The 16,115-nt window shown below is 38.1% G+C and overlaps 1 protein-coding gene across 5 annotated transcripts in view; it reads left to right on the top strand.

Moving 5' to 3' along the window:
• csnk1a1 (casein kinase 1, alpha 1) overlaps positions 1–15,794 on the top strand; it is a 56,007-nt gene extending 40,213 nt beyond the window's left edge. Inside the window, exons 5-11 of one of the 5 annotated variants that reach the window (XM_061979643.2) lie at positions 2,097–2,180; positions 6,140–6,279; positions 6,545–6,623; positions 6,841–6,915; positions 7,002–7,108; positions 7,258–7,370; positions 15,072–15,794. In XM_061979643.2, coding sequence (XP_061835627.1) covers positions 2,097–2,180; positions 6,140–6,279; positions 6,545–6,623; positions 6,841–6,915; positions 7,002–7,108; positions 7,258–7,370; positions 15,072–15,079 — 606 coding nt within the window. In that variant the 3' untranslated portion in view covers positions 15,080–15,794. Of the gene's footprint in view, positions 1–2,096; positions 2,181–6,139; positions 6,280–6,544; positions 6,624–6,840; positions 6,916–7,001; positions 7,109–7,257; positions 7,412–11,064; positions 15,045–15,071 lie in introns of those variants that run through there. The other 4 variants (XM_061979640.2, XM_061979641.2, XM_061979642.2 and 1 more) reach the window with 4 other exon arrangements.
• Positions 15,795–16,115: the final 321 nt, after the last annotated feature.

A 16,115-nucleotide genomic window follows, 5' to 3' on the forward strand; every position in this document is an offset into this window, starting at 1 on the left:
GCTCTTCTGTCCTCCACTTGTTATCTGTATAAAAGGCACCTGTTTGAACTTGTTATCTGTATAAAAGACACCTGTCCACAGCCTCAAACAGTCAGACTCCAAACTCCACTATGGCCAAGACCAAAGAGCTGTCAAAGGACACTAGGAAAAGAATTGTAGACCTGCACCAGACTGTGAAGAGTGAATCTACAATAGGCAAGCAGTTTGGTGTGAAAAAATCAACTGTGGGAGCAATTATCAGAAAATGGAAGACATACAAGACCACTGATAATCTCCCTTGATCTGGGACTCCACGCAAGATCTCATCCCGTGGGGTCAAAATGATCATGAGAACGGTGAGCAAAAATCCCAGAACCACACGAGGGGACCTGGTGAATGACCTGCAGAGAGCTGGGACCAAAGTAACAAAGGTTACCATCAGTAACACACTACGCCGACAGGGAATCAAATCCTGCAGTGCCAGACATGTCCCCCTGCTTAAGCCAGTGCATGTCCAGGCCCGTCTGAAGTTTGCCAGAGAGCACATGGATGATACAGCAGAGGATTGGGAGAATGTCATGTGGTCAGATGAAACCAAAATAGAACTTTTTGGTATAAACTCAACTCGTCGTGTTTGGAGGAAGAAGAATACTGAGTTGCATCCCAAGAGCACCATACCTACTGTGAAGCATGGGGGTGGAAACATCATGCTTTGGGGCTGTTTTTCTGCTAAGGGGACAGGCCGACTGATCCGTGTTAAGGAAAGAATGAATGGGGCCGTGTATCGTGAGATTTTGAGCCAAAACCTCCTTCCATCAGTGAGAGCTTTGAAGATGAAACGTGGCTGGGTCTTCCAGCATGACAATGATCCCAGCAACGAAGGAGTGGCTCCGTAAGAAGCATTTGAAAGTCCTGGAGTGGCCTAGCCAGTCTCCAGACCTCAACCCCATAGAAAATCTGTGGAGGGAGTTGAAAGTCCGTGTTGCTCGGCGACAGCCCCAAAACATCACTGCTCTCGAGAAGATCTGCATGGAGGAATGGGCCAAAATACCAGCTACTGTGTGTGCAAACCTGGTAAAGACCTATAGTAATCGTTTGACCTCTGTAATATAACCTTTGTTGGCAATAACAAAGTATTGAGTAGAATTTTTGTTATTGACCAAATACTTATTTTCCACCATAATTTACAAATAAATTCTTTAAAAATCCTACAATGTGAATTCCTGGATTTTTTTTTCACATTCTGTCTCTCACAGTTGAAGTGTACCTATGATGAAAATTACAGACCTCTGTCATCAATTTAAGTGGGAGAATTTGCACAATTGGTGGCTGACTAAATACTTTTTTGCCCCACTGTATATAATTACAGCGGGAATATAAAACCTTGATAGAGGTTATTGGATGTTTTTTTTAAGCGCTTTGTAGGAATAATAGAGCGACTCCCATAGGCTCCATTGTAAGCGTACTTTTGATTGCATGTATTTACTAGTTAGAATGCATCAACAAAATAAAAATGTGTGCTTGTCCTACATGAAGATTTTGAATGATAAGCAAAATTCTCCCAAAAAAGTGTGGTTCCCCTTTAACGTTTATATTCAGATAGAGCTTGGTAATTTAAACTGGCTGGCTGAATACGCAAAGTAAAATTATATGTAGATGTGAAGGCATAGTTTCTTTTCTGTAAATGTAAACATGGCCTATTTTTTTATGCCCCCAAATTTTGGATCCAGTATATATTATCTCATTGCCATTCTTCCCTGACTATTTCATTTGCTCTCAGAGAAGATATGGAAGTTTCATTTTTTTTCTAGCAATATCTCTTTTTGTGCAACATTGATCTTCTCTTGATTGTCCTGACAGAAGAAACCCACACCTGTTATTCTTCCAGACTGATGGCCAGTTTGCTCATACGTACATACAGCAAAAAGACCCAAATAAGACATTTGTAGGTCCAATTTTAAATGTAAAGGAAGTGCTTGTACTTTTGTTGTACAGAAGTATTTAGTATTAAACTAAGTGGGTGCAACTAGAATTGCCTGTTGTACTCATGCTAATTGTGAATTAAGGTCGATAGAGGCTGTGATTTTTGACCCCTGCCCCTCTACTGTCTGCCCTAGTGTTTAGACTCATCAGTGGGGAAGAGGAAAAGAAGCTTGGCGGTTAGCTCTTCTCAGGACCCATCTTTCTCAGGATTAAACCAGGTGTGACCTTTACCGCAACACCAGCTGCCTCACAACAGCAGTTGTCGCTTTGCAATTATAATTAACTATACAGGCTTTGAGGAAATCGGACCATTAGCGCTCATCTTGCAATTATTATACCCAACCACCTAGTGTGCACTTCATTCCATTGGGAGAGTAGGGTAAAAATGTTCATGATCTAGAAAGTAATATCCCCATTGGTTGGAGGATTGCTCTTCTTACCTACCCTAAAGGCAGTCTCTTTTGTGATGTTTGGCGTGTGAGTAAATTAATCCGCCTTGGCTTTTAATAAACCAATGTACAACATGGTGCGAGAGTGTAACTCTCCTTTAAAAGACAGAAGCACAGTTTGGAATGAATGTTAAAGATGGAGTTTGAGCTACATGTTCTTGTGATAGAAAATATTGTTGGTGGAGGGTAGCCAATCTAATAGACATATAAACTGTCACTGGTTATAAAAAATAAAGTGGATGCCTCAATTTACACCATTATCTAGTTTAAATAACTTAAGTTTTAAGAACAATTTCCAGATATCATTTTTCCTTGAGCAATGGGTTTTTAATCAAACTGATTTGGGGCAGGCCAATATCACCCATATGTCATAGTTGCTCACAATTCTACCTTTTCTTGGTAAAGTTAATAGTCATGTTTCCTACCTGACAGACTTAAATAAATATATATCCTAACATCATATACGCATGAAATATCTCACTAAGCAAAGTTGGGGCTGTGATGGTTGATAGATGACTAATGATTGCATGAGCAGTGCCTGACCTGTTGGCCAATCACAGTACACACTGTGATGCTAGGCTGGACTAAACAAATGGAGAGTGAAAATATCCTGTACATACACAAGCATACATACATGCATGTTTGCTGCTAAGCCAGCTTGATCTTTAAGGCTTGAGTTTGCTTGTTTCTATTTAAATGCAGCGAATAAAAATATGCAGATTGTGATTTTGAAATCCCACACCAGACACCCTTTTTGTCTATCAGCTATTTTTTGGTTAAAAAAAAAAGTGGAAAAGATATTTCAGGAAAATTCAACCTGTTAATCTCTGGGCCAAGTTTTCAGTCTTCACAACAATAAAGTAACCTCTGGGCCAAGTTTTCAGTCTTTCCAACAATAGAGTGATGAAGTGCAAGTACAGAACAAGGCAAACTCTCCAATACTTAAACATTAAATAAAGTTGCCCACTGATGTGGGGGAGTTTTTATTTGTATTTACTTTCGAATGCAGCATTCTAATCATCTCAAAATAAAACCAATTTTTTCTTTTTACACACCAAATTTCTTTTTTAGCCTTACCCCGAGTTTCCACTGGATGTGTAATGGGAGTGACAAGTGGCTGTAGAAAAAGCGAACACAGGTTATTCTGTTCTTCCAGAGGAGCAGAAGCAAATACTCATCCTGCTATTCGAGATTCAAAATGGCTGCTGAAGTGCAACATTGCGGAACGTCTCATGTTTTGCTGTCCATCAATACCCACAGGTGGGCGCCTATGATGGCACTGACTTGAATTGACTAGTGGAAAAGACAACACTTTTGCCTTGCAGGTTGACCACTTTATTGGGTTTTTGTAGCAAGCAACAACAACAACAACAGTAAGCTCATCGCTAGCGAGCACTGTACACACACATCTTTTTTAACTCCCACAAACCACAATCTACTTTCCAAGCCCCCATATCAGTAGGCATTTGACACAGGACCCCATGTACACACATGGCTGCCCGGGATATATCTGTATATGATTCTTTAATTTTGGACTTTCAGAATCAGCTTTTGGGTCAACAAGGTCTAATTACGTCTAAAAACCTATGAAAGGTCCACTTCATGCCCATCGAGATGTTTCAAAATGTAAAATACAATCTGCCTTAAGAGGATTTCATTTTGAAAGTAAACCAGAAAATGTATTTTGTTTGTGCATGACTTCTTTTCCAACACAAGCAGATTGTAGCTAAATTGAACGGATGTTTTGCGCCGACCTGCAAATATAGAAGCTCTGCGTATATTTAGCTCAAGAATACGGAACCTCCATGTTGGTGCCATTCCGCAGATGTGGAAACTGAACACATTTACTTGAATGACAACGTAAATAGTCCGGCGCCATTCTGCTACCGTTAAGCATCCAGTGGAAAACCGTGGTTAGCCGGGGCTGAGCGAGCGTTTGTTCGCAGACACATTGGGACGGTATAAGCAGGGACGAAAGTAAGGAGCAGAGGGAAAGGAAAGAGGCAAACGCACACATCTGCACAACTTTCCAGTTGAATGTAGCTATTTTGATCATCAACTCCACCAATCAGTATTGTACCATGCTGTATTTTAACAAATAAATCAGTATATCACAAACTTGATCGATTTTCCTACCCCCAAAATAGAATGAGTATAATTTTGCAAATCCCATGTTTTAATGAGGTAGTTGGTTAGCCAAGTTACTAAAGACTGCAACCTTTGCCTGATTTACGTTACAATTCCTGTATTAACAGAACTGCAGAGTCTCTTCACAGAGGTGTCGAGCACTATTTTTAATCAGAAGTTATGATCATATTGTAAGTACAAAGGATGTTGCTTTTTCTGTCTGCTTTTGCTTCCACCAAAAAGTATTGTTTTGCCTTTGATGTTGCATCTTTATTACTTTGGGGGGTTTTTTTAAAAGTTTTTCATGTTTTCATTTTTATTTTTATTTTTGTTTTTATTTTATTTGATATTTTCTACACTGATGGCGGCATTGTGTAATTGAAAATTTAGATAGCAAAGTAAATTAATAATATAGTAAGATGTATTATATTTTATGGTGACATTAAATTGCAAAGTAAAACACTTAAATTCAACTGGGGCTATAAAACTGCAACATCAAAAGGGGGGAAAAAACACTGATGCAGAAAGCATGAGCAATGTGTAGATATGTTAAGTATATTTGGGGAAAGGTGCAATGTGTTTGTCTGTTTTTTTTCCCGTGATCTTGGGAAAAAGTTAAATGTACACTACACTCTAATTTCTATGTGGTAGTTTGGTTTCAGATAATATTGTAATTTGTCGTTCAGCACAAAATATCATTTTCAGTTCTGTTTTATTGCATGGCTTTATAATTTTTTGTACGCATTTAAAAGCTGCTTGTTTGAGTAATAGGAATTTGAAGGATATACTGTTATGCAGTTTTTGGGCCAGTCACAATAGCATTCTATCACTAAGGCTATTTGGAAACGGTATATTCATATAATTCATATTTAGCATTTCACAACTGGGTAGAACATACTGTACCACTGTTCTTTTTTGACAGCTGCTGCAGAACAGAATTATGGGGATTTGTCATTTTACCTTAGTAAAAAAAAATATTGCAAAAGTCATTTGGCAAAAAAATGACTTTTGCAATATTTTTATACTTCCGGCTTAGGGTTGCAGCTGACTGACTAGAAAAGTACAGTCTTTTGGACTTTGTGCAGCAATAGCTAGTGGCTGTGAAATTTAACTTTAATGAGGCTGCATGAATGAAAATTGTAGTTTCGATCAACACAGACATTACAGCTTTTAAGATTTGATTTGCTTGTTTTTGACAATATCACTTCCAATTACATAATTAATGTTGGCATACTTTTAAAACCATATTGCCTCCTAGATTATATGATTTGTTCAAATCTGCTGCATGGCGAAACTACAGGCACATCCACAACCTTGGATACTCAACAAATTATTAACATGAGAGTAATAGTCATCACATTGGTCACCGCATTTGTTCACCTTAAGTGATACAGTGGGCAGTTTTTAAGGCCCTGCTGTCTATGCGGTGAATGGAATTGAACCTGATCCCTTTGGTCGCAGGCCCTAATCTTATTAGTTTAGCAGAGTATACTTTTGGATTACAATTGTAACAGAAAAACTGTTGACATAAAGTTGTTCATGCTCATTTCCTATCCCTACGGTCTAAATACAAATGATGCATTATCTGTCTCTCTACACAGTTGTTCCTTATTGACTTTGGATTGGCGAAGAAGTACAGAGATAACCGAACACGACAGCACATCCCCTACAGAGAAGACAAGAACCTGACCGGCACAGCACGTTATGCCTCCATCAATGCACACCTGGGCATTGAACAGAGGTCTGTTGAAACCATAGCCCAATGTAATTTCTGAGTAGCTTCAATTTAAGGAGTCTGCATTTGTCAGTGATGTGAAGCAACTTAAGTTACATGATTTAACTTAAGTTACACACACATACACACACACACACTTGTCATTATATAGCTACCTACAGATACATGTGCACTTGTTTGTGTCTGTGTTCATCACTACACTCCAGCCCCCCAAAGCTATAAACCAAGGGGCACAATAATTTGTATGCTAAACTGAAATTGTTGTTTTCAGTCGGCGTGATGACATGGAGTCACTAGGCTATGTGCTGATGTACTTCAACAGAACCAGTCTACCATGGCAAGGACTGAAGGTATGAGATGGGGCTGATACCTTCTGTTTCTTTATGTTCTTTCGGTATAAGTAAGCATCTGAATATACAGTATTGCTAACTGTTGTTAATGGCAGACAGTTTTGAATTCTAATGTGGTAATTTTGCCAAAAAGATATTTGCTCTGGTACAGTTTTTAAGACAAAACGGTCTCGCACATGTTTAAAGCTTCTGTGACACTGAATATTGATGTTGTCAGGCTGCCACAAAGAAGCAGAAATATGAGAAAATCTCGGAGAAAAAGATGTCCACTCCTGTGGAGATTCTCTGTAAGGTAAAGACAAGCAACCATGGAACTTCTTAACATGATTTTCCTCCACATCAGAACAACTCGCTGTATAATAATAAACATGTTTCCAGAGTTATCCAGCAGAATTTTCCATGTATTTGAACTATTGCCGTGGTCTGCGCTTTGAGGAGGCTCCTGATTATATGTATCTTCGCCAACTCTTCCGCATCCTCTTCAGGTAAACCTGTCTAAATCTGTTTCTAGAACAGTATGAATGTTTCCCAGTACTACTCAAAAGGCAACAACGTGTAACTTTGGTTCTTTTTTTATCTCCAACTTAGGCATTTTTCTATTTTTTTATTAACTAAAGTCTTTGCTGTGTTTTAGGACTTTGAACCACCAATATGACTATACATTTGACTGGACCATGCTGAAACAGAAAGCAGCGCAGCAGGGGGCTTCCACCGGGGGCCAGGGCCAACAGGCACAAACCCCCACAGGCAAGCAAACTGACAAACCCAAGCCTAACATGAAAGGTTAGTAGCAAACAGCCAAGCGACGTTTTTTTATAGACACCAATTGCTTAGTCTCAGTACTGTAAACAGGCATTAGCTATAGAGGGCTTCAGATTTTTGGCTAAAGTATCCCACAATGCATTGCCAGAAGCCATATTAGAAGGCTCGCGTCGTCATTCACGATAGCGGTACACGTAATATTTCCAAACTATTCAGTTAAAGGTAACGTTGCACCGGCTGTGATACGATGGAGAATACTGTGAGTCATTGGATAAGAAGTCCCTTCACTGTTATAAGGAGAAAACAGCCGTAATTGGATGCAAGGATCCGTACAAGATCGACAAGTCTGAGTGGAGTTGAGACCACAACATCTTCCCTGATGTCCAATACCTGGAATTTGTGATTTACTTACTTTCAACCCAACCCATTTTACACCTTGAAGGACTTCTGAAATTTTAAGAGTATAGAAAGCTATGACCGCTTTGTTTGTGGATGGGTTCATGACATCTTTGTTTATCTGTAAAAACCCAGTGTACATCGTGTCGCGAAGCCAGGCTAGGCGTGCACCCGCAGAAATGAACTGACCCAAGTTTGACACCCTGGATGGTCACGGATAACCAATTAAATGTCATCTCAGCACACGGTGACTATAAGGCAGGATCAGGAGAGTGCTGTTCTTATGTTGCTTCACTTTTGTTTTATGTGGAGGCTACAATCCGGATGAGAGAAGTGAGTACTATTTTTATCAATACAACTATCAAATTTTTTCGACCAAGCACATCCAGATAATGACAAGTGGGGCTATTGTTTATTTTAGATTCATTTCTACTTACCAAATGTTCTTAATTACCTGAAATGGAATTAATCAAACAAACACAAAGTCATCATATCACGTCACATCTCTGTTGAGTGCAGCAATCCATGCCGTTAACTATTTTTTAGCGCTTTCGTTTGTCCAGAAATACACTTCAGAATGTGATTTTAAAAAAGCTAGTAATATCGCTCACACCTCGTTTGTAGCAGTTGACAATCGCACATGTCAGTATTATCAATATCACTTGATGAATGATCAGCAGCAATGAGCGTGATACAAACAAAGCCTTCTAATATGGCCAACGGCAATGCCTTGTGGGAAATGTAGAAAAATCTAAAGTCCTCTATTATTACATAAGACGCCCCAGTGCCCTTACAAACTCTAAAAGAACCAAATTAAAATCAAAAATGACAAAGCTGTTTGAAATTATGCCTTAGACAAATCAGAAAGGAATAATCACAAAAGAGCCAAAAGTCAAAGGAATGAGATAGTGATACAATTGGTCAGTCTTGCTATAGCAAAGACGTCCTTGGGGAATTTGACTACTAACTTTGTTGCATTGAGAGTATGTTACTTTGTTGGGGCTGGACAATGGGCTCTCTTTCTCTGCGACTATTGACTAACTCATTCTGATGACTTAACTCTTGACTGTCCTTACCTGTATCTATTCTTTTTTTAACATTGTTTTCCCATTGAACTTAGCTGTCAACAGTATTAACGCTTGCAACAAGATGGTGTCTCATTAGCATTTACAGAGGAAAACTGATGAACAGTACTTGAGTTTTTCATGAGTCACAAACAAGTACATTATACACATAAGTATTAAGTAATATGAGCATACCGTTTTTATGCATATTTTCCAACTCATTACTGCATATACCTAAATATATAATGAATTTAAACATACATGGTGATCTTTATGAATGTTCTCATTCATCCAGGTCATTGTATTCTCAAGGCTTTCAATAAATGGCAACTGTAATGTTCAGTTTGTCTTTGAAGACATTTTGCCTCTCATCCAAGTTTATGCTCATAGACTTAGATTAGTGAGACCTAGATTTACTAAATCAAACAGGATCCCAGGTGCAGGCTGAACTGATTAAGCCTACTTGAATGAGAGGTAAAACATATTTTAAAACAAATTGAACAGCCCAATTGCGATCGATTAAATGCCCTGAGAATATATATGATGTTTTTGTGGAATGAGGGAGGGTGTGGTCTTCCAACAACTTTCTTTCCACAGACAAAATGGGTCACAAAAGACTTGAATCACTCTAAAAACTCTTAAAAAAAAAAATCAAAAGGCTTTTTAATGAGTCCAACATTTAAGACATTTGTCCGTGAACTAGAGGTGGGAAAATGATCGATTCTCCAATGCATCACGATTAGAACGTGGACAATTCATGAATTGATGGACACTAAATAGCGATTACCGGTAGTTACGTATGTTAAACTAATACAGAGTTCTAAAATGTGGCATTAATGCTAATGTTTAAACATTTGTTCTAGGTTTGCTTATATAACTTAGCATGAGTAAACCATTAGCTAACATTCTCATAACGTAATGCGTTCACTGGGTTAGTGCGGACACACACTGAGGGAGGAGGTGAAGACAAGCTAATGCTTTCTGTGGCGCTAAAATAGTTTAAGGTTCAATCCAAATACTCCCACTCGCCCCTTGTTTTAGCCCTTCCCCCTTGGTTATGCACGTACAGGTCTATCAAGTGATGTCCGAATTCCCCGTTAAGTAAGGGGAAAGGGTCAAGTGTCAAGGGTCAAGCCTCAGAGTCCTCTAAATAAAGTGTGCCCCGAGACCCCCCTAGGATATTGAGGGAGAGGAGAAATGTTCAACATTACACTATGCCTGTTAAAAACAATGGCAGAAAATAAAGAGAAGCCTACAAATATGCTTAATTATTGACTTTCATAATAATGACGCTGGTGGTTTTGTTCAGATGCTCATCCCTTCCTGCTCCAAGTAAATATTGCCTATTTTTTTACTTTTTATTTTTTATCGCTTTTTAAAACAATTGAGTTCCAGTATATTTTGCCAAAGTAGCTCTACCTTTTGTTTTATCAATGGAGAAAGAATAAACAGCTCAGCCACATGAGCCACGTCTTCAATAGTTTATTCTATGTTTTTGCCGCTCGTTACAACAAGCCAGCAGCGCGTTTGAGGCTACCGTAGGTTATTGCTTCTAAACACCGCGTTTCTTGTTTTCTGCCTCGTCAGTAATGTAACATGGTACATCTTTGTGAAGTCTGTACGTTACATTCACCCTTTATTATTGCTTTGTGTCTAGAAACACACGTGAGTCCAACATGTAAAGGCGTAACTATCGAATGCATTTTTTTTTCCCAAACAAGAATAGATAAGAGAACTGTTAAGGAACTGAATTGTTAAGCAGAATCGAAAGTTGAATCGGAACTGGAAAAATCTTACAAATTCCCATCTCTAGTTGATGACGTAGCAAAACTCGAGCGACGTCCAAATCCCTAGGAGCATATATTCAACGCTTTGCAATAGCACTAGATGCTAAAGCCTGGAGGAGGGTTAAGAAGAAGGGAAAAAAGGGAGATTTTAGTTGATCTTAAAAATGAAGTAGTGAAACCAGAAGAGAATAAATGCTTTGTACACTTCAACAGTAGGCTAATAAGAACCCCGTTACAGCAGAGCCCAACCAGCTAAGAAGAGGAAATTAGCAAGTAGATTTTAATAAGGCATTATCACATTATCAAAGAGTGCATGCACATGTATATATGTATGTGTATGTATATATTTTGTATGGATGTGTGTGTATATGTACGGTGGCTACGGAAAGTATTCAGACCCCTTTAAAATTTTCACTCTTTGTTTCATTGCAGCCATTTGCTAAAATCCAAAAAGACCAAACTGACAAAAGGGTGATGAACAAGCCTGACGTAGTGGTGGTGGATAAACAACAGAAGACTGCAGTGGTGATAGAGTTAGCAATCTTAAGTGATGGCAACATCCAGTAAAAGGAAAACAAAGTTTAATATTCAGTATTGGTTTTGGTATTGTTTAAAAAAGTGTTTTTACAGGGGTTTTTTATGTTAACTTTGACTATTTTTACATTCATCAGAAAAGCATTTTTTGTGAAAGGCTAAGACTGCTGAAGCCTGTTAAAACAATAAATGACTGCAGAGCCACTTTTTTGTTATATACAAATATTTTTATCTGTCACAATGATGTAATGAATTTAAATGAAAATACCTCAAGTCCAGGGCTTTTCTCATCATTTTTTCTTTGGGTGAGATTAAAAAACGATTAGATTAATTACAGAGCAAAATTAATAAAAAAGTGTAGCGCTAGACAGCACTTAATATATGTAATACATGCATACAAACATATATAGATATGTATGTATATGACACAATTCCCCTTTCAGACAACACATTTTATCTTTAAGGTAGATAAAATCTATTGTTTTAGACATTTTGATTCAGATTCTTGGAGTGGTGATTTAATTTAAAATACATTCTCAATTTAACTCATTTTTCCATTCAAACTGATTTTTTGATTCACAATCAATACATTTTTGATGCCCATTGAGACATCATCCTATATGGACACAGGCGCCGTCTTATATGGATCTGGACCTTATAGTCAATGAAGTATTTTAGGTTTTACTTTGACTGGCACAGCTTTTATAGACTTGACAGTACTGGTACATCGGATCAGAAAATGCACTAACAAGGCTGAGAACCATATTGAGTAGCTATGAAAGCCTGTTGCGTCTAACCCCACACACTAAAATGTAGTAGTCCGTGTTATGTGGAACATGATTGCCAGAAGAGGACAGCACTTTCGCCACACCTAGTGTGTGTGTGACAATCATTGGTACCGGTACTTTAACTTTAAGCCCAAGTGTTACCTTCCTGTAAGCCAAATTTTAAACTTTTTGCCCCCACAAAAAGGGTGTGGCGTCCCCAATTTTTTGTGGTGGGCCATTACAAATTAGTAAATGTATGGGAACCACTGAAATGAGTGTGGTTTAATTGATGTTAATACATGTTGCCCATTTAAAAAGATGAAAAAAGGAGAAAAATGCACTGCAGGTAAACATTTTGTTTTCCAATACTTGTTACTGCAAAAACCCTTTGTGGAGTTACCTTCATATGAATGAAAAGTCCACATCAATGCAGGTGGTCCTTGGGTTACGAACGTGTTGCCATTCTTAAACAGTGATATAAGTTAAGTTCTAGTGTAAGTCGGATCTTATACCTAAAATATACATAAATTTACTCTTAAGTCACTCACAATGTGCACAGAAAAAAAGGACATTTAAGATAAACAAAATAAATACAAGAACGAATTAAAACAAAAACACTGTGCTACTTTGCTGAGATTTTTTATTTACATCAAACTTTCGCTCTCATTCTCACATTGCATTTATCAAGTGCTCCAAAGCCAACCACACAGTTTGGAACAGAGGCATACCAAGTTCCTACAGGAACACATTAAGTGGGGGCAGGAAGTGTAACTAGTTAGTAGTTTGTAAACAAAGACTGTGCATCCCAGCATTTGATTAGCAAGAGGCTAGTAATCCTGCCAAGAAGAAGCCAAAACCTGCAGACCTTTTTCTGTTAAGTCCCTGTTTAGTGAGAAGACTTTGCTTTGTCTGTGAAATATGTAAACTGATAAATAAGACTGAATAAGACAAACAAGTAGTGTGTTGGTATTGATTACCACTCAACATTTCTGCAAATATTTTATATTTTCATGGGACAGCTCTAGAACATAATCACACTTTCACATAGGGTGTATCGCAATTTTTTTTGGTAAGCACTACAGAAGACAATACAGGAGTGGGACATGTTTTGTCAGGTTACGTCATGTTATGAAATGTAGTGAAATAGGCTAATAAAAAGGCTAAAGAAACGTACATATATTTAAACACACGTGTGTCTTTATTCATGTATCAACATTTCAGCTTTTTCTCATTACATTATGCCTTTTTGTTACAGTTTTTCATTGTTTTATTTCATTTCTACAATGTGCGAATTCATAAAAAAACGGTGTTCCACAAATGGCCCCTGGGCCAAACTTTGAACACCACCGGTTTACCTATTTCACTAAGAGTACAAAGTGTTGTAAAAAATGTCTCCAAGCTGTAGCTTTAAGTTCTTGCCATTAATCGAGGTGGTAAATGCTGGGTTACTTCTGGAGGCTTTCTGTATGTTGGTACTTGTAGATTTATTATATCACACTAGGCTGTCTGGGCTCGCTGCTCACGCTGCGAAATCTTCACCTTTCATGACCACTTGTATTACCAGAAAAATGCACAACCCAAGACACGCTCCTCTCTTTTGTGTTTAATGCATACCTCTCCTTGTTGAATAAAGCGACAATGTTGCTAAATTGGCACCACAGAACCCTTCTGATGCGTCTTATTCTTCACTGCGGAATGTATCTGCCAATACTCACCAGCTGTGTTTGTAATGCACACTGTTTTGGCTCCTCCGGACCTGAGTGACATCACCGACAAGTTATTGTGGTGAAATGGCGCTCATTTGGGCCCGACAATTGGTATATGGAATAAATTCATCTCTGCGAAATTGATGCGGCTTTTCATCCTCATCCAACAAATATCCGAGTCCTGCGTACCTGTAGTGGAGGGCTCCGGACTACTGCAGCCATTCCAGAGTTATGAAGCAGCATGTCCACAGGTGGCGGAAACTGACACATTGACTAGAATGGAAATGCCATGCTGAAGAGGAGAGCCGCAGTAGTTAGAGGTCTGGTGAAATTTGTGAGTTATCCCCTCAAAATATATATCTTTTTTCGTGGATACCAATAAAAGGCTGACTTGTGTCATCCTGCTTCATTAGAGTACATAAGTGCATACATTCCGCACAATTGCGATGTTAGACAAGTGGTACACCAGTGTTTGCTAGTTCATTCTATTTGCAAGAGTCCTGTATTAATAAGCAAGTTACTTAACAGACGATACTTCATACAGTACCACCTTCAAGCACGTCTTGCAGTTTGCAGAGTCGGCATCCTATGAAGTATAACCAATTTTATAGCTGTTGTTTTAGCTACAGGCTCACCGTAATGGGTAGAGCTCGGTATCATGGCCCTTTTTCCAAATCCATTAAATTTCAATTTATAAGGTTCTAAATCGAGAAATTTGATTCCAACTGCACCTAAATATTAAATGTCTTAAAAGTCTTAAATTGCACTTTTTGGAATAAGAAAGGAGTATTATTCTATTACTGCACTTTGTGTTAAGGTATTGTTTCTTCAAGTGCAAAATAATAACCTTAAATTTGAAAGCTATTCTTCTGGGAGTCTTATTCTGTTAGCGAAAGCAGACAAGATTTTGCCAGCGATTTTGTGGGGCCAGAAGTGTGCGCTTGATATATCGATATTGCAAAATTTAAAAGATATCGAGCCATAATCGATCAAATGCATTATTTTACCAAGTCTTCGTCGTCTGTGCAAGTGAAAAACAGTAACGCATTGCAACAGTTGACATTTTAATAACAGAAATTAAACTGATTTAGGGTGATATATACAGACTAATAACATGGTAACAGTAGTTTTACCATTTACACAATAATAATAATGGATTACATTTATTTGGAACATTCCTTAACACTCAAAGCTCTTTACAGTCAAAACTGACAACCCCTCCTTCATTCAGTCCACATTCACACTTACACATTATTGCCTGATAATATAAATTCTAAGAGCATTTTTGTAAATGCTCGAGTAAATCCAGTCCTGTCAGTTCACTTTTCCTTTTCTGTTACTAACTTGGCTGAATATGTGCATCTTGCTCTGACCTACAGCCATTGCTCTGTGAGAATTGTGCTAACGATGACACTTGTCTGTGTGCCCATAGGTTTCTGAGTAGTCTCTTCCCAGATCATAGCTTCAGAAGTGTTGGCGACCAGGAACAACAAGGCTCTTTCCTAGACAAGCGACAAAGAGAACGTTTGTGTCCCCCTTCTATCTATCTGTGTAATGGAAATATATAGATAACACAGCAGACACGTGTGTACATCTATATATTTGTTATTGTATATAATAAAACTCTACACTCTGAAAGAAAGAATGGAATAGGAGGACCTTTTGGATGTGGAAGCTGTAACCCACTTGCCCCAACCCAGACCTGACATACCTTTTCATCTATCCCTGTCTTGTCTTCCTTTTCATTGTTGACTTTTTGTACAAGTTTTGTTGAAAACTAGTCAGCTTTGGCCTTTTTTTCTCTCTGTGTGAATATCTCAAAGAATCACTTCCCTTTCTTCACTTATTTCACTCCGCTTTACCAAGCAAATGTTTAAACATGTAAACCTAAAAACTCTTACCTTGTTTCTAAAGAGCTGATTGAGAAAACGCTGGTTATTTACAGAAAGGTGAACTTTTGATGAATCATTTTTTTTGTTTTTCCTATGGTGGTTAGGAGTTTTCCTGCTGACATTATAAGCAGCTGATGGCAACAGTCTAGTAGATTGACACTCTGGCTCTATCCCTTTCTTTAGAGCTATGACTTATAATTAAATCTGTTGTAAAACCCATGGTCTTCTCCAGAAATACAAATAAAAACATTACACAACTCAGACTTATGGGGACAAATCATTTTCTACCTAATGCACAACCCTATGAATAGTCTAAATGTGTCTGACCGGTAACAAGCTCCCTTTGCTAAATGTATTTCTTTGCCACAGTACTATGAATAGTTGACTTTTAAAAACTAAAGTACTTTAATTGCAGGTTTTTGCATGCTAAGGCACTGTACATGTTTATAAATCAGAAAAATGTAATTGACACACTGAGCAATTCAACAAGCTAAGTTTAAGCTGTTCACACATGTAACTGACATTTTAGATTTGATGATTACATGACACGTGTAAAAATGTCTGTTCTTATCCTTACCATGCTT

The sequence above is a fragment of the Nerophis lumbriciformis genome, linkage group LG19, assembly GCF_033978685.3.
Source record: "Nerophis lumbriciformis linkage group LG19, RoL_Nlum_v2.1, whole genome shotgun sequence".
In the NCBI taxonomy this organism is placed as follows: domain Eukaryota; kingdom Metazoa; phylum Chordata; class Actinopteri; order Syngnathiformes; family Syngnathidae; genus Nerophis; species Nerophis lumbriciformis.